Raw genomic sequence first — 20,946 nt, forward strand, 5'->3', positions numbered from 1 at the left:
AGCTTAGCATCTGCTTCATCTGACCAATTTCTTCTTGACCGAGTCACTGGTGCTTCCTGATTTAGTTTCTGCTTGTAAGCAGGAATCAGGAGGATAGAATTACAGTCAGATTTGCCAAACGGAGGGCGAGGGAGAGCTTTGTACGCATCTCTGTGTGTAGAGTAAAGGTGGTCTAGAGTTTTTTTCCCTCTGGTTGCACATTTAACATGCTGATAGAAATGAGGTAAAACAGATTTGAGTTTCCCTGCATTAAAGTCTCTGGCCACTAGGAGCGCCGCCTCTGGATGAGCGCTTTCCATTTTGCCTTTGGCCGTATACAGCTCAATGAGTGCGGTATTAGTGCCAGCATCGGTCTGCGGTGGTATATAAACAGCTACGAAAAATATAGATGTAAACTCTCTTGGTAAATAGTGTGGTCTACAGCTTATCATGAGATACTCTACCTCAGGTGAACAAAACCTTGAGACTTCCTTAGATTTCGTGCACCAGCTGTTGTTTACAAATATGCATAGGTCGCCGCCCCTTGTCTTACCAGAGACAAGGGGGAAGCTGCTACAGACCACCAAATGCTAACAGTCAGTATCTGGATAATATGTGTGAAATGCTTGATAATGTATGTGATATCAACAGAGAAGTATATTTTCTGGGTGATTTAAATATTGACTGGCTTTCATTAAGCTGCCCACTCAAGAAAAACATTTAAACTGTAACCAGTGCCTGCAACCTGATTCAGGTTGTCAGCCAACCTACCAGGGTAGTTACAAACAACACAGTCTGAATAAGTCTTAACTTATTATGGATCACCATTACCTGCTGCCAAGGCAGCAGCTACTCTTCCTGGGATCCAGCCAAATTAAGGCAGTTTATACAATTTTAAAAACAATACAATACATTTACAGATTTCAAAACACACTGTGTGCCCTCAGGCCCTTACTCCACCACAACCACATACAAAATCCATGTGTACCTGTGTATAGTGCGTATGTTATCACGTGTATGCATGTGTCTTTGCCTATGTTTGTGTTGCTTCACAGTCCCCCGCTGTTCCATAAGGTGTATTTTATCTGTGTTTTTTTTATATATAATTTTACTGCTTCCATCAGTTACCTGATGTGGAATGGAGTTCTCTATGGGGGCGTCTATGAGTGGTCTTTCTGGGCTCGGCGTCAGTTAAACTGCAGTACCGCCAATGTCCTCTGTATACATGAGATGGCTTGCTTCCCAACTGGAACCCTGGGGACTTGGGGGGCCGCTGTCCTGGCTGCAAATGCAGGAATGCCCACATGCAGGATCGCCGCCAATTGCGGGTTGCAATTGCACACTATTGAAATTGTTTGTGACAATTCCAGTCTTTCGACAGACAATTCATAGGACAATTTCACAAGGAAATCAGGAACAGGTAAGTGAGTGCCATGAATTGACAAGCTCGCATTGACTAATGACTTTAGCTAGATAGTATAACCAAACCCTGTACTTTAAACTTTATTTAGTTAATCTAACGTTTGCTAGCTAGCAACTTGATCAAATTTAGCCACTGGCTAACGTTTACATGCTAGCTACTCTTTCTTCACAGAAGTAGTCTCAACTAATTAGCTAACGTTAGCTACCTGTGGTTAACTAGTTAATTAACGTTAGTAGGTTCACTAGTTATCCATTTAACTTAGGTGTTTACAGCAGCTTTGTTGTACGTTTTGATCATTTTGAATAGTCAAAAGAACCACCAACTCGCTTGCCAATTCAGGCTAACTAACTTATCTAGCTGTTTACATTTTAGCTTAGTTGGCTAACGTTATCTAGCTGTTTTGCTAATGGTGTTAGCTAGCTAATGTTCTTGTGACTTGATAAATATAGCTAACGTGACTAGAAGCTGAGTAGTTAGCTGATAGTGCATGTAGCAATGTTTGATAAGAACTTTTCTCAGCTTTGCTCAAATCTCCATTTGGGCTAGCTAACCTAAATAGCCTGTTACCAATTGAAATGTCATTTGCACTTTTTGTATTATGCATTTATTCTGTATAGCTTGCTCATTTATTAGCTACGTCATTAACGTTGTTTTCGCTTCTCTGAAAATTTGTTGTGAAATAATTAACTTAACATGGGCTTTCTCTCTGTAGATGGGAGGTAGTTCTCTATCATTGAACACTCGGGGTCTTTGTCGTGGCAGTCTCACTGCAGAGAAAATACACCCGCTGCAAGCTCAAAACATCTTTGCTTCTTGGCAGCAGCGTTATTTCTCAGTAAACGCATCTCATTTTGCATCCAATCTGACAACGGGGGAGTGTGTGTGCGCGCCATCACTAACAGCGGTCCTTGTGTCTCTGCAGCCGTTGCTATGGAGGAGGTGACGCATCTGGTGTCGTCGGGTGACTGTGTTAAGATCTGGGACTCAGCCTCCATGACAGTTTTGGAACAGTTTAACCCGCACAGCGCTACACACCCTGTGGCCCAAGTGTGCTGGAGCAGCAACAGTATCCTTCTTACTAACCCTCTGGGTATGTCCATGTACCTATGTTCAAATCAAATCAAAGTTTATTTGTCACGTGCGCCGAATACAACAGGTATTCCTTACAGTGGAATGCTTACTTACAAGCTCTAACCAATGGTGCAAAAAAAAAGTGTGTGTAGGTAAGTAAAGAAATAAAACAACAGTAGAAAGACATTTGAAAAAGAGTAGCAAGGCTATATACCTGTTAGTCAGGCTTATTGAGGTAGTATGGCTTGGGGGGTAAAAACTGTTGAGAAGCCTTTTTGTCCTAGACTTGGCACTCCGGTACCGCTGTTATAATGGATTATATATATTTTTTTCCTTTGCTCTCATCACATTCTAGTTGAACCATAGTGGTGAGCAGCCCCCACACCTTCATGTAAACTATTTATTTTTTAGGTAATTTTTATCATCCACCCAGTTCTGTTCTGTGACATAAATGACAATATGCAGTCAGTTGCCTTGACTTGACTCTTCAGATCAGTATCTTGTAAGTGCCAGCAGTATAGGAGACAAGCTGGTGGTATCCAGTCTCAAGTCCGCTCCTATCCCAGTGGTGGAGCTTGCAGAGGGGGTGAGTGTATGTGGCCTGACAGCCAGGGCCAGTAAAATACTCTTTCAGTTCCATTCTAATTCATTACCCTCCCGCATGTTGTCACATTATTATATTTTTTTGTCCTCAGAAAAAGCAGACACGTGTGAGTCTGAACTCAACGTCCCAGTACCTAGTGAGTGGGGGGCTTGATAACTCTGTTAACATCTGGGACCTGAAGGCCAAGAGGCTTCATCGCACCCTCAAGGTACTCTGTCTTACCTGTGACCCTACCCATGGTAACTATGTTCTAGTACTTATATTTCGAACACATCTCACCTGAACACCTGGTCCAAGCTTTCGGTGTAGATATCAAGGCATTTTAGAGTTACCTGTATTACTAGCACTGAGGCTCAAGAACTCAAGGCACAATCTACATCCTCACATGTCTCTCTCACCAGGACCACAAAGAGGAGGTGACGTGCGTGTCCTTCAACCGCAGTGACAGCTACATCGCCTCGGGCTCCACCAGTGGTGACATCATCCTGCACAGCATCACCACCAACCTGTCCAGTAATGCATTTGGACACGGCATCAACCAAGTGAGTGTTCTGTTGGACCTGACACACTTAACACTGTAACCATGACCCTTTGCTTATACTTAGCCAGTTATATCCCAGTGCCTGAGTGGTAGGGGCTAGGGGTTGTTACTGGTCATCAAATCAATATGAGGCTGAAGGATAAAAGACAATGACAAAATTGGGGACAATTAAAATGCCTCAGGTCTAAAATTACGTTCCTCCCACCTTAGCCCATCCACGACCTGAAGTACTCTGTGGTTAAGCGCTCCCTGCTGGGCAGTGTGTCAGATAGCGGCTCGGTGGTCCTGTGGGACGCCAACACTCAGAAGGAGCTGCACGTGTTCGATGGAGCCCACAAGGCCCCCGCCTCAGGCCTGGCCTTCTCTCCTGCCAACGACCTGCTCTTTGTCACCGTTGGCCTGGACAAGAAGATCATCTGCTATGACACCTCCAGCAAGATGTAAGAGCATGGGGTTTAGTATTGACCAAACAAGTTTAGAGATATACTGTTTGACTGAGAGAGAGCCTGTTACTTTGGTATTTTTTTACAAGCTTTGTTGTTGCAATTTTTGGGGGTCAAAACACATACACATTATTTTGTACTTTGTCAATGATGCTGTCCTTTACTAGTGATTAGTTCTTCAACAGCGTGAAGGGGACTTTAGAACTGGCTCTTGTGCTTTCAAGTACAGTGTTGATGTTTGTTTGTTTCCGCTGCGCCTCTCGCAGTATTCTCCGCAACATGTGTGTGGAGTCCCCGTTGACGGCCATTGACTTCACTCCAGATGGGGCAGGGCTGGTAGTGGGCTCTACCCAGGGCAGACTGTACCTGTACGACCTGCGCAACCTCAGCTCCCCTACTAAGACTGCCGCGGCACACAAAACCTCCATCACCAGCTTGCGCTTCCAGAGTTCCCAGAGCAGACATCTCAAGGTAGGCTACACACCACATCCCACTTTTAAATTATTTCCAGTCACAAGATTTGAAAAGTTTAAAATAAACAGCACTCTTTAAAATCCCTGAATTGGAATTTCCTAAACTTCAAAAGTTAAAATTTTATTTTTGTTAGGGACTGCAGCTGTACTGTGACTGAGACACTGGTTTTGAGATTTTGGGATGACATTTGTTTGCGCAAGGAGGCACGCCAAGACCATGTGGTTTTTCTTTGGTCTGTTGTGCATGTTGTACGGAACCAACTCTTTTTTTAATTTTTTATTTATTCCTTAATTTATGTAAATAGTTTGACACTTATTGTGGCATAAATGCTTTTGTATTGAGTGTTCTATTTCACTTGATGGGAAATGCTGTGCCCTTTTGTTTTTACAGTAAGCATTTGCCCAGAGTAATGCACTTTGTCAGTTCAGCGTGTATCTCTTGACAGCATCCACTGTAAGCCTGCATTGTATGGCTATGGGCTCCTGACTAATAAAGGACCCAAATGCTTCTAAAACCTTAAATACAGATCTCAATATAGACAGTATTGTAGCTTGTATGTATTTAACTGGCATGTGTTACCTGAGATCAATTAAACTTGACCTTTGCAAGCTAACCATGTCCCTTGGTTTTTCCCTTGTTAGTCCAGTAAAATAGCTTCCAGCAAGTCTTCCAGGGCCCAGACAAGCAAGAGGATCTCAGCCAGGCTGGGTAGTACCTACCTACCAGTAACTACCCCCAGCTCCACCTCCAATCCCCCCTCTAGCCTGCCTGCACACCATGCAGTAGAAAGAGGGGATGGACAAGCCCAGGGCACAGGTCAGACTCGCTCTAGTACCTCAAATATACTCTGGCCAACATCCTGACCTGAAACACCAGCTGATTTTCAATTCATGGTCTAGACCAGTGCTAGTCAAACCTTAGCTTAGAGGTCCAGAGAGCAGATTGTGTGTGTGTGTGTGTGTGTGTGTGTGTGTAGGCACACACAGAGAGGCAGAAGGCCAGCTGGGTGTTGACTGCCTGCCTAGTCTGGACAAGTTCAGCAGCGTGGGTAGAAACAGCCTGGACATCTTCTCCCCCGTAAAAGACGGTGAGCTCCACACTTGTCTTTGATTCTTCAATTTAGTTTCAACTTACTCTCTGATATATCAAGTTTAGATTTGGTTGTCAGTCTCTCTCTCCTCTCTGTTTTCTTTTCAAACTGACAGCTTGTTTTCTTTGTCTTTAGATTACAAAGCCCACGGGATGAGTGGTGATGCTTCTGGTGGAATCAAAGGGAAAGGTAGGTGTATTTGCCATGTCCTCTTTTACAGTTCAAGTAGTTATCTCGTTGAATGAATGGTCATGAGGATCCTGCACCGCTAACCATGAGTTGAAGACGTGCGTCTTTTTCAATTATCCCTCTGTAATAAACCTGATGCAATTAATCAAGGGCTTGGCTAGTAGTTGAATTGGGTGTGTTAGTGCTGGGCTAGAACAAAAATGTGCACCATGTGGGGTTCATCCAGGAATTGATTGAGAAACACTGCTATAAACATTCAATAAAGTTCACTGTCCACTGTACATCTCATATATACTGGTGTACATGATTGAGACCACATTTGTGACTGTTGTTTGTATGTACCATAGCGATCAGTTTGGATATGTTCTCCAGAGAAGGCCAGCAAAGCATGGAGAAGTTCAGCAAAGTGGGACGCAACAGTCTGGACATTTTCTCTCCTGTTAGAGAGGGTGAGATTCTATTTGTGTGTCTCTTGACATTCAAAGTTCACATTGCAGGTTTGTGAAGCTGTGCAGAACAAACTTTTTCAAACCCTTTCCACTTTAATAGAGGGATGGATACTGAGAGATTCTTGCATTAACCCTGTTCTACTTACCCATGGTCAGATGAACTTGAGGATACAATTTTTATGCCTCTGCCTGCAGTATGGAGGAAGTTATCGGTAGTTTCGTGAGCAGACACTTAACTAGCAATAGCGTAATGACTGGAAGTCTATAGGTACGGTAACGCCATTGATTTTCTTGATCTTTGCAGATTACAAAACCCATGGAATGACTGCAGATGAATCAAATGGGAAGAAAGGAAACAATCTGGACTTCCTCCCTACCTACTCTGGTGGTCCCCCACACCACAAGACTCCCCTGGGCACCCTTGGAGGAGGGTGCTGTTACAGCCCCCTGCCTGTCTTCCAGACCCCTTCACCAATCAAAGAGGAGCTAGCCATGCCCCCTGCACCAGCGCAGACAGACACACAGGACTCAAAAAGGGTCAGTCTACCTTATTGAATCAGCTGTTGTACCATGACCAACTTGGAATGCTGACACAGACCATTTGAACCAGGAGTATTCAATTATTGTCCTGGGGTCTTCCCAGCCCAACACTCTCAGACCTGATACAAATACTTAAGGACATTCATTACTTGAATCAAATGTGATAGTGTTGGGCTGGAACAAAAAGGTACCGATCAGGGAAGCCCCAGAACCAGAAATGAAACTCCTGATTTAGTCTCTGTTTATCCTGTCAAAATGTGCAGTGCATTCAGAAAGTATTCATACCCCTTGACTTATTCCACATTTTGGTGTTACAGCCTGAATTCAAAATGGATTATAGATATATTTTTTTACACACAATACTCAATGACAGTGAAACGTGTTTGTAGAAATGTTTGTACATTTATTGGAAATTAAATACAGAAATATCTAATTTACCTAAGTATTCACATCCGAGTCAATACATTTTAGAAACCGCTGTAATCAATGCCAAAGGTGCAAGTCTCTAAGAGCTTTCCACACCTGGATTGTGCAACATTTGCCCATTTTATTATTTTGAGAAGTCTTCAAGCTCTGTCATTTGTTGTTGATCATTGCTAGACAACCATTTTCAGGTCTTGGCGTAGATTTAAGTCAACTGTACTCAGCCACTCAGGAACATTCTCTGTCTTGGTAAGCAACTCCAGTGTAGATTTGGCCTTGTGTTTTAGGTTATTGTCCTGCTGAAAAGTGAATTAATCTCCCTGTGTCTGGTGGAAAGCTGACTGAACCAGGTTTTCCTCTACGATTTTACCTGTGCTTAGCTCCATTCCGTGTCTTTTTTTTATCCTGGAAAAACTCCCCAGTCCTTAATGATTACAAGCTAATCCATAACATGATGCAGCCACCACTATGCTTGAAAATACAGAGAGTGGTACTGAGTAATGTATTGGATTTGCCCCAACCATAACCCTTTGTTTTCAGAACAAAAAGTTCATTGCTGTATAATTGCTTTATTTTTTATTTTTTGCAGTGTTAGACGGCACCGGCAGACGTTTTACGTGCCCCCAACAGATTGTGTTTATTTGCATTGTTTGTTACTTATTTTGTACATAATGTTGCCGCTACCGTCTCTTTTGACCAAAAATAACTTCTAGACATCAGGACTGCTATTACTCACCACGGACTGGCAGAATCCTTTTTTTTCCTTTCACGACTCTGACAAGCCCGACGCGAAGGATATACCGCTTCCTCGGGAACAGGACCCGGTCCCAGTGATCTGTATGAAGAGGAGGCGGCGAAAGAGGGGCCGAAGGGCGGCTGCCATCTGAGAATTCGTAGGTGATCAAATAAACCCCCACTTCCCTCCATTCTGCTAGCAAACGTACAATCCTTGGAGAATAAAATCGATGAGTTACGCGGAAGATTAAACTACCAGCGGAACATTAAAAACTGTAACATCTTATGCTTCACGTGGCTGAATGACGACAATATCAACATACAGCTGTCTGGTTATACGATGTACCGGCAGGAAAGAACAGCGGCGTCTGGTAAGACAAGGGGCGGCGGACTATGTATTTTTGTAAATAACAGCTGGTGCACGATACCTAAGGAAGTCTCAAGCTATTGCTCGCTTGAGGTAGAGTATCTCATGATAAGCTGTTGACCACACTACCTACCGAGAGAGTTTTCATCTGTATTCTTCGTAGCTGTTTACATACCACCACAGTCAGAGGCTGGCACTAAGATAGCATTGAATGAGCTGTATTCCGCCATAAGATAACAAGAAAACGTTCACCCAGAGGCGACGCTCCTAGTGGCCGGGGACTTTAATGCAGGGAAACTTACATCTGTTTGACCTAATTTCTACCAGCATGTCACATGTGCGACCAGAGGGAAAATAACTCTGGACCACCTTTACACACACAGAGACGCATACAAAGCTCGCCCTCCATTTGGCAAATTGACCATAATTCTATCCTCCTGATTCCTGCGTACAAGCAAAAATTAAAGTAGGAATCAACAGTGACTAGATCGATTAAAAAAAAGTGGTCAGATGAAGCAGATGCTAAGCTACAGGACTGTTTTGTTAGCACAGACAAATATGTTCCAGGATTCCTCTGATGGCGTTGGGGAGTACACCACATCAGTCATTGGCTTCATCAATAAGTGCATTGATGACGTCGTCCCCACAGTGACCCCAACTAGAAGCCATGGATTACAGGCCAGAGCTGCTGCTGCGAACCATCAAACAGGCAAAGCGTTAATATAGGACTAAGATCGAATCGTACTACACCGGCTCCGATGCTCGTCTTATGTGGCAGGGCTTGCAAACCATTACAGACTACAAAGGGAAGCACAGCCGAGAGCTGCCCAGTGACATGAGTCTACCAGACGAGCTAAACTACTTCTATGCTCACTTCGAGGCAAATAACACTGAAACATGCATGACAGCACCAGCTGTTCCGGGAAGACTGTGTGATCACACTCTCCACAGCCGATGTGAGTAAGACCTTTAAACTGGTCAACATTCACAAGGCCACAGGACCAGGCAGATTACCAGGTAGTGTACTGCGAGCATGCGCTGACCAACTGTCAAGTGTCTTCACTGACATTTTCAACCACTCCCTGTCCGAGTCCGTAATGCCAACATGTTTTAAGCAGACCACCATAGTGCCTGTGCCCAAGAACACTAAAGTAACCTGCCTAAATGACTACTGACCTGTAGCACTCACATCTGTAGCCATGAAGTACTTTGAAAGGCTAGTCATGGCTCACATCAACACCATCATCCCAGAAACCCTAGACCCACTCCAATTTGCATACCGCCCCAACAGATCTACAGATGTTGCGATCTCTGTTGCACTCCACACTGCCCTTTCCCACCTGGACAAAAGGAACACCTATGTGAGAATGCTTTTCATTGACTACAGCTCAGCGTTCAACACCATAGTACCCTCAAAGCTCATCAATAAGATAAGGACCCTGGGACTAAGCACCTCCCTCTGCAACTGGATCCTGGACTTCCTGACAGGCCGCCAACCCAGGTGATTAGGATAGGTAACAACACATCCGCAACGCTGATCCTCAACACGGGCCCCTCAGGGGTGTGTGCTCAGTCCCCTCCTGTACTCCCTGTTCACTCATGACTGCACAGCCAGGCACGACTCCAACATCATCATTACATTTTCAGATGACACAACGGTGGTAGGCCTGATCACCGACAACAACAAGACAGCTTATAAGGAGGAGGTCAGAGACCTGGCCGTGTGGTGCAAGGACAATAACCTCTCCCTCAACATGATCAAGACTAAGGAGAGTATTGTGGACTACAGGAAAAAGAGGACCGAGCACGCCCCCATTCTTATCGACGGGGCTGCAGTGGAGCAGGTTGAGAGCTTCAAGTTACTTGGTGTCCACATCACCAACGAACTAGAATGGTCCAAGCACACCAAGACAGTCGTAAAGAGGGCACAACAAAGCCTATTCCCCTCAGGAGACTGAAAAGATTTGGCATGGGTCCTCAGATCCTGAAAAGGTTCTACAGCTGCACCATCGAGAGCATGACTGGTTGCATCACTGCCTGGTATGGCAACTGCTCGGCCTTCGACCGCAAGGCACCACAGAGGGTAGTGCGAACAGCCCAGTACATCACTGGGGCCAAGCTTCCTGCCATCCAGGACCTCTACCAGTCGGTGTCAGAGGAAGGCCCTAACAATTGTCAATGACTCCAGCCACCCTAGTCATAGACTGTTCATAGACTGTTCTAGTCTCACTATTGTTATTTTACTGCTGCTCTTTAATTACTTGTTACTTTTATCTCTTATTCTTATCCATATTTTTTTTTAACTGCGTTGTCGGTTAGGGGCTTGTAAGCAAGCATTTCACTGTAAGGTCTAAACCTGTTTTATTCGGCGCATGTGACTAATAAAATTTGATTTGATTTAGTGCCTTGTTGCAAACATGATGCATATTTTGGAATCTTTTTTATTCTGTACAGGCTTCATTTTCACTCTGTTAATTAGATTAGTATTGTGGAGTAATTACAATGTTGATCCATCCACAGTTTTCTCCTATCACAGGCTTTAAACTCTGTAACCGGTTTAAAGTCACTGTTGGCCTCATGGTGAAATCCCTGAGAGGTTTCCCACCTCTCTGGCAACTGAGTTAGGAAGAACACCTGTATCTTTGTATTGACTGGATGTATCCAAAGTGTAATTAATAACTTCACTATGCTCAAAGGGATATTCAATGTCTGCAAATGTTTACTTCTGAAATGATTGTCTCGCCATAACAAAGGGGTTGAATACTTATTGACTGAAGACATTTCAGCTTTTCATTTTGAATTAATTTGTTTAAAATAATCTAAAAACACAATTCCACTTTGCCATTATAGGGTATTGTGTGTAGGCCAGTGTCACAAAATCTAATTTTAAATTCAGGCTGTAGCACAACAAAATGTGGGAAAAGTCAAGGGGTGTGAATGCTTTATGAAGGCATTGTACACAATAGTGAACCTCTCATACAGATGAAAGTTGTCGCCCACCCATAAGCAAGCCCCCTCTAAAATAGGCATTATTTTATGCCTGGCTTCTACTGTAAGGCTTCTCAAAATAGGACTATGGATGCAGGATTTAATGGCTTCTAAGCAAGTTGTGGTCCAGGCAGTACTGAAACTGGAGACAATGTTCAAGCTGCTCTTCACCTGTTGTCTGTTTGACTGACAGTATGAGAAGGGCAGTGGTTGCAGTCTGGAGGGTGAAGGCCCAACCACGCTCATATCATCAGCCCACACCTCACACAGCCAACCAGCACCGCCGTTCTTCACCACTGAACCCGGCCTGAGGACCAATGAATTGCAGGCCCAGCTGAGCTACAACACGCCCCTAAATGGTGTGCTGCCCATTATTGTACCAGGTGAGTTAGTGTTGTTATTTGTCTGTTTGGGTGAGAACTGTAGATAATATGCTATATCAATGAATTTAGCATAACATGTATTATATCATAACTATACAGAACAAAAATATAAACGTAACATGTAAAGTGTTGGTCCCATGTTTCATGAGATGAAATAAAAGACCCCAGTATTTTTCCATATGCGCAAAAAAAATGTATATCCCTGTTAGTGAGCATTTCTACTTTGCCAAGGTATGCCACACCTGTCAGGTTGATGGATTATCAAGAAGCTGATTAAACAGCATGATCATTACACAGGTGTATCTTGTGCTGAGGAAAATAAAAGACCACTCTAAAAAGTGCAGTTTTGTCACACAACACTATGCCACCGATGTCTCCTTTTTGAGGGAGCGTGCAATTGGCATGCTGACTGCAGGAATGTCCACCAGGCCTCCCGAGTGGCGCAGTGGTCTAAGGCACTGCATCGCAGTGCTAGCTGTGCCACTAGAGGTCCTGGTTTGAGTCCAAGCTCTGTCGCAGCCTCATAGGGCGGCGCACAATTGGCCCAGCGTCGTCCGGGTTAGGGGAGGGTTTGGCCGGCAGGGATGTCCTTGTCCCATCGCGCTCTAGCGACTCCTGTGGTGGGCCTGGGTGCATGCACGCTGACACTGTCGCCTGGTGTACGGTGTTTTCTCTGACACATTGGTGTGGCTGGCTTCCGGGTTAAGCTGGCATTGTGTTAAGAAGCAGTGCGGCTTGGTTGGGTCGTGTTTCGGCGGATGCATGGCTCTCGGCCTTTGCCTCTCCCGAGTCTGTACAGGAGTTGCAGCGATGAGACAAGACTGTAACTACCAAGTTTGGATACCACGAAGAGAAAAAAAGAGCAATTAACCTCTTGGAACTCCCCATACCGGATCCGGTATCAGGAATACAGACTCAAGCTCATTACCATAACGCAACGTTAACTATTCATGAAAATCGCAAATGAAATGAAATAAATATGCCATCTCGCAAGCTTAGCCTTTTGTAAACAAAACTGTCATCTCAGATTTTCAAAATATGCTTCTCAACCATAGGAAAACAATAATTTGTGTAACAGTAGCTAGCAAACAAAGGATTTAGCGTTAGCATTAGCGTTAGCATCCAGCACGCAACATTTCAACAAAAACATAAAAGCCTTCAAATAAAATCATTTACCTTTGAAGAACTTCTGATGTTTTCAATGAGGATACTCTCAGTTGGATAGCAGATGCTCAGTTTTTCCAAAAAGATTCTTTGTGTATTAGAAATAGCTCCGTTTTATACATCACATTTGGCTACCAAAAAAAAACCGACAATTCAGTCCTCAAAACGCGAACTTTTTTCCAAATTAACTCCATAATATCGACTGAAAACATGGCAAACGCTGTTTAGAATCAATCATCAAGGTGTTTTTCACATATCTCTTCATTGATACATCGTTCTTGGACACATGCTTTCTCCCCTGAATCAAATGGTAAAGTGGAAGCAGCTGGCAATTGCGCACCGAATTCGACGCAGGACACGAGGCGGACACTTGGAAAATGTAGTCTCTTATGGTCAATCTTCCAATGATATGCCTACAAATACGTCACAATGCTGCTAAGACCTTGGGCGAACGACAGAAAGTGTAGGCTCATTCCTTGCGCAATCACAGCCATATAAGGAGACAATGGAAAACAGAGCTTCAGAAATTCTGCTAATTCCTGGGTGATGCATCATCTTGGTTTCGCCTGTAGAATGAGTTCTGGGGCACTTACAGACAAAATCTTTGCAGATTCTGAAACTTCAGAGTGTTTTCTTTCCAAAACGGTCAAGAATATGCATAGTCGAGCATCTTTTCGTGACAAAATATCGCGCTTAAAACGGGAACGTTTTTTATCCAAAAATGAAATAGCGCCCCCAGAGATCCAACAGGTTAAGGAATATCCACCAGAGCTGATTCCAGATATTTGAATGTTAATTTCCCTACCATAAGCTGCCTCAGTCATTTTTCAGAATTTGGCAGTATGTCCAACCGGCCCCACAACTGCAGACCACGTGTATAGTGTTGTGTGGGCAAGCGGTTTGCTGATGTCACCGTTGTGAACAGAGTGCCCCGTGGTGACGGTGGGGTTATATGATATGGGCAGGCATAGACTACGGATAACAAACACAATTGCATTTAATTGATGGCAATTTTAATGCTCAGAGATACCGTGACGAGGTCCTGAGGTTCATTGTCGTGCCATTCAATGAATCTGCCATCACCTCATGTTTCAGCATGATAATGCACGGCCCTATGTCGCAAGGATCTATACACAATTCCTGGAAGCTGAAAATGTTCCTGCATACTCACCAGACATGTTACTAATTGAGCATGTTTGGGATGCTCTGTATTTACGTGTACTGCAGTCTGTTCCAGTTCTTGCCAAGAACTGCAACTTCGCACAGCCATTGAAGCAACTTCGCACAGCCATTGAAGCGGAGTGGGACATCAAATCAAAGTTAATTTGTCACATGCACTGAATACAACCGTGAAATGCTTACTTACAGACCTTAACCAACAGTGCAGTTTTTAACTAAAAAATAGGTATTTGGGGAACAATGGATAAGTAAAGAAATAAAAAAACAACAGTAAAATAACAGTAGTGAGGCTATATCCAGTATTCCACAGACCACAATCAACAGCCTGATCAACTCGATGCGAAGCAAATGGTAGTCACACCAGATACTGACTGGTTTTCTGATCCACACCTCTACCTTAAAAAAAAAGTTTTCTGTGACCACAGTATTCCCAGTCATGTGAAATCCATAGATTAAGGCTTTATTTATTTATTTCAATTGACTGATTTACTTATTAATTATAACTTATGAACTGTAAATATTTGAAATTGGTGTATGTTGCGTTCCTATTTTTGTTCAGTATTGTAAAATATGAAATTATGTATGCACAGCATTACATGTACAGTGTGTGGTAGTGAGTTGTCAAAACTAATGAAAAATACCCTGTCAGTGTCTTTGGCAGTGGCATCCTCGCTATCCGAGAGAATAGTGGAGGCTGTTGGAACAGAGGGTGGAGGGGCTCCCCTCACATCTCTGCAGATCCAGTTCATCCGCAACATGATCCATGAGACCCTGGAAGACTTCCGGTGGGTGCACCTTCTCACAGCATATCACTTACAGTTGCCGAACCATCTTGTGCACCGTTTCTCTGTTCAATAGTGTCATTGGAATTTCATAATTCCTATAATTAAATTCACTCAGTCTATTTTATAAGAATTTAAGATTCCCATTTGCATAAAATAGACAGAGACCAGTCTTATCAAAATTAGATAATAGTATTTATTCTCGGAGCTCGCTGCCATGTAACCACGAACAACAGTTTATATACAAAATATGACGTCATAGGTTATAAACTGTCCTTTCTCCTATCGACCAGGACAAAGCAGGTTCAAAAGTTTATTCCAACTCCCTAGCTCGCTCACTCCAGACACACACTTATCAAGATTAACTTCTGGAATCTTCACCTTCATCCATCACTATTTAGAAGACAGTTCCAGATAATGGAAAACCCAGGAAAACACTCGCTGCCTTATCTAAACATCCCAGAGCTAAGTTGAGTTGGTTCAACCATAGGTTAACAACCCTTTTTGCTTACTTAAAAACCCACAATCCATTCCTCCCCAACCTAGCTGAAATGGTATTTATTATGTTTAATTACCCCCTGTTTCATGCTACACAATCCCTTCCTTATGAATTAACATTATTAATCAGATATAATAAAACAGTAGAGTTTAATTAGTTATAGTTCTATTTAAAATGTAGATATTGTTTAGTCATTACTCATAAAATTCCTAACAAATAGTAGATTTTTGGCTAACCCCGTTTCCTCCACAGGGACGCCTGCCACCGAGACATAGTGAACCTCCAGGTGGAGATGGTCAAACAGTTCTACATTCAGCTGGTATGTGACATGTCCCTCTGGTCTAACTCCACACAGGTCCATTGTGACACATAGGCCACTACACACCACACTTGAGTCCCCAATAAAAGCACACGCTAAACCAGTCTGCATTGTGGTTCCATTTCCCAAACCGACCTCTTGCAGGGTTCGTACAGTCATGAAAATCCTGGAAAAGTCATGGCATTTTAAAATGGGGTTTTTCAGGCCTGGAAACGTCATAGAAAATCATTGTATCATTTCTGTTAATGTAATTTTTAAGGTTATCAATCAAATAAAAATCAACATATCAACCAGGATCCGAATGACACTTTAGGGCATCTGTGTTTGCGTGAATCACCTGCATATGTGCGAGGCAGCCAATTCAAAACATACAGTTGAAGTCGGAAGTTTACATACACTTGAATGGCGCTCACCCACTCTGTAAATGTTAATATTATCCATAAAAGTATCCCTTACAATTATACACATCAGTTATGTAAGCTAACAACCAGCATACAGTTAAAGTTGTAAGTTTACATACACTTTGGTTGGAGTCATTAAAACTTGTTTTTCAACCACTCCACAAATTTCTTGTTAACAAACTATAGTTTTGGCAAGTCGGTAAGAACATCTACTTTGTGCATGACACAAGCAATTTTTCCTACAATTGTTTAGACAGATTATTTCACTTATTCACTGTATCACAATTCCAGTGGGTCAGAAGTTTAAATCAAATCACATTTTATTTGTCACATACACATGGTTAGCAGATGTTAATGCGAGTGTAGCGAAATGCTTGTGCTTCTAGTTCTGACAATGCAGTAATAACCAACGAGTAATCTAGCTAACAATTCCAAAACTACTACCTTATAAAGAATATGGATAAAGAATATGTACATAAAGATATATGAATGAGTGATGGTACAGAGCGGCATAGGCAAGATGCAGTAGATGGTATCGAGTACAGTAGATAATATGAGATGAGTATGTAAACAAAGTGGCATAGTTTAAAGTGGCTAGTGATACATGTATTACTTAAAGATGCAGTAGATGATATAGAGTACAGTGTATACATATGAGATAAATAATGTAGGGTATGTAAACATTATATTAAGTAGCATTGCTTAAAGTGGCTAGTGATACATGTATTACTTAAAGATGCAGTAGATGATATAGAGTACAGTGTATACATATGAGATAAATAATGTAGGGTATGTAAACATTATATTAAGTAGCATTGCTTAAAGTGGCTAGTGATATATTTTACATCAATTCCCATTATTAAAGTGGCTGGAGTTGAGTCAGTGTGTTGGCAGCAGCCACTCAATGTTAGTGGTGGCTGTTTAACAGTCTGATGGCCTTGAGATAGAAGCTGTTTTTCAGTCTCTCGGTCCCAGCTTTGATGCACCTGTACTGACCTCGTCTTCTGGATGATAGCGGGGTGAACAGGCAGTGGCTCGGGTGGTTGTTGTCCTTGATGATCTTTATGGCCTTCCTGTGACATCGGGTGGTGTAGGTGTCCTGGAGGGCAGGTAGTTTGCCCCCGGTGATGCGTTGTGCAGACCTCACTACCCTTTGGAGAGCCTTACGGTTGTGGGCGGAGCAGTTGCCGTACCAGGCGGTGATACAGCCCGACAGGATGCTCTCGATTGTGCATCTGTAGAAGTTTGTGAGTGCTTTTGGTGACAAGCCAAATTTCTTCAGCCTCCTGAGGTTGAAGAGGCGCTGCTGCGCCTTCTTCACGATGCTGTCTGTGTGGGTGGACCAATTCAGTTTGTCTGATGTGTACGCCGAGGAACTTAAAACTTACTACCCTCTCCACTACTGTTCCATCGATGTGGATAGGGGGGTGTTCCCTCTTACATACACTAAGTTGACTGCCTTTAAACAGCTTTAAAAATTCCATAAAATGATGTCATGGCATTAGAAGCTTCCAAATGGACAGTGACCCCAAGCATTCTTCCAAAGTTGTGGCAAAATGGCTTAAGGACAACGAAGTCAAGGTATTGGAGTGGCCATCACAAAGCCCTGACCTCAATCCTATAGAAAATGTGTGGGCAGAACTGAAAAACTGTGTGTGAGCAAGGAGGCCTACAAACCTGACTCAGTTGCACCTGTTCTGTCAGGAGGAATGGGCCAAAATTCACCCAACTTATTGTGGTAAGCTTGTGGAAGGCTACCCAAAACGTTTGACCCAAGTTAAACAATTTAAAGGCAATGCTACCAAATACTAATTGAGTGTATGTAAACTTCTGACCCACTGGGAATGTGATGAAAGAAATAAAAGCTGAAATAAATCACTCTCTACTATTATTCTGACATTTCACATTCTTAAAATAGTGCTGATCTTAACTGACCTAAGACAGGGAGTTTTTACTAGGATTTAAATGTCAGGAAACTGAGTGAAACTGAGTTTAAATGTATTAAATGTATTTGGCTAAGGTGTATGTCAACTTCTGACTTCAACTGTATATTGTACCCTATAGTTAGTTATCTGTTTAGCCATTATTAGCATGTATTAATGTTTTTGTCAAGTCACAAAAAAAATATCACAACACTGGCGAATAAGGCCATAAAGTTAATTAAATTTTAACGATAATATTTCATTTTATTCCTTCTGTCAAAATTTGTATAAACCCCGCTCTTGGTTCCTTGCTGCCTTTCAGAACGAGATCCATGGTCTGATCGAGAAGTACTCTGTCAATGACTCGCTGGTGGAGGAGATTGAGAAGCTGAGGGAGGAGAACAAGCGACTCCGAGACAGTTACTGAGAGGTTGACTTGATGGAGTTAATCACTCCTGGATACAGTTGTTGTCCCTTCTCAACTCGGACAAAAGTCTTCCGCAGAGCTCAAAGTCTATGTGGAATAATCGTGCCAGGGACAGAACTCTGAAGGCCAAATGTGCCTTTTTTTTGTATCCTGGTTTAATTCCCTTCGTCTCTTTACATGGCATGCAGGGACCCTTTGTATTCTCACCAGTTTATTTTGTACATGTCAAACTTGCCTTGGAATGGATTAATTAAGAAGTGCCTTACTAGTTGTAACCCAAGGGCTGGACCAGTATGTTATCAGTCACAAGGTATGACACAGTGGTTATCATGCTGGACTGGCCCGTGATGGCATGGCACTATTTTACCCCAATTCAAAACCGGTCTCTCCTCTCGCAGGTCCTTGTTGACTCCACCAGTGGATCTAATGGACAAGTGTAAGTAATGATGCAAACTCCGTTACAATATTGCTGATACCTATTCATTCCTTTTAGATCTGTGAAGGAGAGATCAGCAAGGACCCAGGGATTGGAAGATGCATTAGCTTGGGATTGCCCTTAAATACTTATCTTCAGTATGGTTGAAGTTGATAGTATCTTTTGGCTTTTACTGGAATACTGAAGATAAATTAGGGCATGCCTTTGTTGGAAGACAATCATGATAGTGTTTGTTGTGGACTAAGTAAGAAAAGGCCATATCGATTTCTCTTATTGTAAGCAAAGTGGTGCCAAGCTCCCCTCTATGAAGGGTGCTTGCATCGCCAAGTTTCTGTTCCTCATAGTTGAGTTTCTTTTGTTATAGATTTTTTTTATAAGAGGAAAATAAATACTCAATATGCATACAATCTCTTAATGTAATTCATTCTGATTTCAGAGTGACGCAGGAGACCGTTGAACGTTTTCAGTTACAATGCACCATGAATGGTTCCATAAAGAGACAACATGTTCTCATTCTTTAATTTAACAATGAAATACAGGTGCAACAACACTTACAAAATAATACTTAAACATCTGTAATAGTATTGATTAAAACAAATCTGATGCTTAGAGCCCAAATACTTCCTAATGGAGGAATTGAAAAACTAGATCAGACTGCATGGCACATCATCAAAATGGAATAAAAGCAACCTTAGGATCAGTGCTATCTGGGATCCATGGGACGTTCTTAACCATTACCCATTTAAAATGTCAACTTCCATAGGGTAGGGACGTCCCAAAGATCTAGCACGGACCATAGGACGAACACTGATAGAGGAGCTCTATGCCAGCAGCTCGGAGGATGGAACACTCAGCCTGTGGCAGACCGCAGTGGAAGAGCATGCTGCCAGGTGAGCACTGGCAGACAACTAACCTGTCCCTGTGGTCCATTTCAAATGGATGTTATTCTAGAAATTTGAAGTAGCTAAGTTGAGACTTTTTTTTTTCTCTAAAAAAATTAACAGTTCAAAAATACTGATTTGAACGATGGACTGGCCCAAAGTGGCACTTGTATGACTACACAAAAGAAAGATGGAAGATTCCATTGAGGTTTTATCATATTGATTAATATGATAATTTCAGCTAGACACCAATATGGGGATATATATATAAATATGTATACACTAAAAAAAACATGGGAAAATAGAATGAAGCAATCTTAGAAAACCTTGTAGGTCTTTGGGGTTGGTTTTACAGATTTCCTCAGTGCTGTAGTCATATTTGTAGATCTTAGGCAGTGATGCAACCAGTGATGCAACCTGCTCTCGATGTTGCAGCTGTAGAATCTTTTGAGGATCTCAGGACCCATGCCAAATCTTTTTAGTTTCCCTCATCACGACTGTCTTGGTGTGTTTGGACCTTTCTAGTTTGTTGGTGATGTGGACACCAAAGTTCTCAACCTGCCCCACTACAGCCCCGTCGATGAGAATGGGGGCGTGCTCGGCCGGTGTAGTATGATTCAATCTTAGCCCTGTATTGATGCTTTGCCAGTTTGATGGTTAGTCGCAGGGCATAGCAGGATTTCTTATAAGGTTCCGGGTTAGTGTCCCGTACCTTGAAAGTGACAGCTTTACCCTTTTAGTTCAGTGTGAATGTTGCCTATAATCCATGGCTTCTGGTTGGGGTATGTACGTACTGTCATTGTGGGGACGACGTCCTCGATGCACTTATTGATAAAGCCAATGACTGATGTGGTGTACTCCTCAATGCCATCGGAAGAATCCCGGAACATGTTCCAGTCTGTGACAGCAAATCAGTCCTGTAGTTTAGCATCTGCTTCCTCTGACCACCTTGTCTGGATGAGTTGGTAGAGGAGCGTCAATGGTTTTGATCAGGTCATGGCTGGTGATAAATGTAGAATTTTAGTCGTGAGCTCGGACAAGTTGTAGACAGTCTGACTCTCCATCCGCTGTACATTTTTAACACAGCAGACTTATACTTTAATATGACAGCTCACAAAACTGTTTTACTGTCTGTCCCTTAGCCCTTCATAATAGCCCATTGAACAATACTGAACAAAAATAAACATGCAACAATCTTTCAAAGATTTGACCGTTAGATGTATACTGGTCAGCCCTC

General features: G+C 42.7%; 1 protein-coding gene across 2 annotated transcripts; it reads left to right on the forward strand.

The window, feature by feature from the left end:
* The first annotated feature begins 1,198 nt into the window (after nt 1–1,198).
* LOC139406721 (protein NEDD1-like) lies at nt 1,199–19,232 on the forward strand. 2 transcript variants are annotated; one of them, XM_071149683.1, is made up of 16 exons: nt 1,199–1,399; nt 2,325–2,468; nt 2,965–3,059; nt 3,169–3,285; nt 3,479–3,619; nt 3,829–4,058; nt 4,328–4,532; nt 5,177–5,351; nt 5,512–5,622; nt 5,761–5,814; nt 6,162–6,263; nt 6,568–6,800; nt 11,510–11,699; nt 14,692–14,827; nt 15,576–15,642; nt 18,288–19,232. In XM_071149683.1, exons 2-16 carry the CDS (start codon nt 2,333–2,335, stop codon nt 18,390–18,392), a joined length of 2,097 nt encoding a protein of 698 aa, XP_071005784.1. In that variant the 5' UTR covers nt 1,199–1,399; nt 2,325–2,332; the 3' UTR covers nt 18,393–19,232. The 2 variants fall into 2 exon arrangements, with proteins under 2 accessions (XP_071005784.1, XP_071005794.1); XM_071149693.1 differs by lacking the exon at nt 1,199–1,399 and adding an exon at nt 1,534–1,630.
* The last annotated feature ends 1,714 nt before the right edge of the window (nt 19,233–20,946 follow it).

Source organism: Oncorhynchus clarkii, chromosome 1 (assembly GCF_045791955.1).
Source record: "Oncorhynchus clarkii lewisi isolate Uvic-CL-2024 chromosome 1, UVic_Ocla_1.0, whole genome shotgun sequence".
In the NCBI taxonomy this organism is placed as follows: Eukaryota; Metazoa; Chordata; class Actinopteri; order Salmoniformes; family Salmonidae; genus Oncorhynchus; species Oncorhynchus clarkii.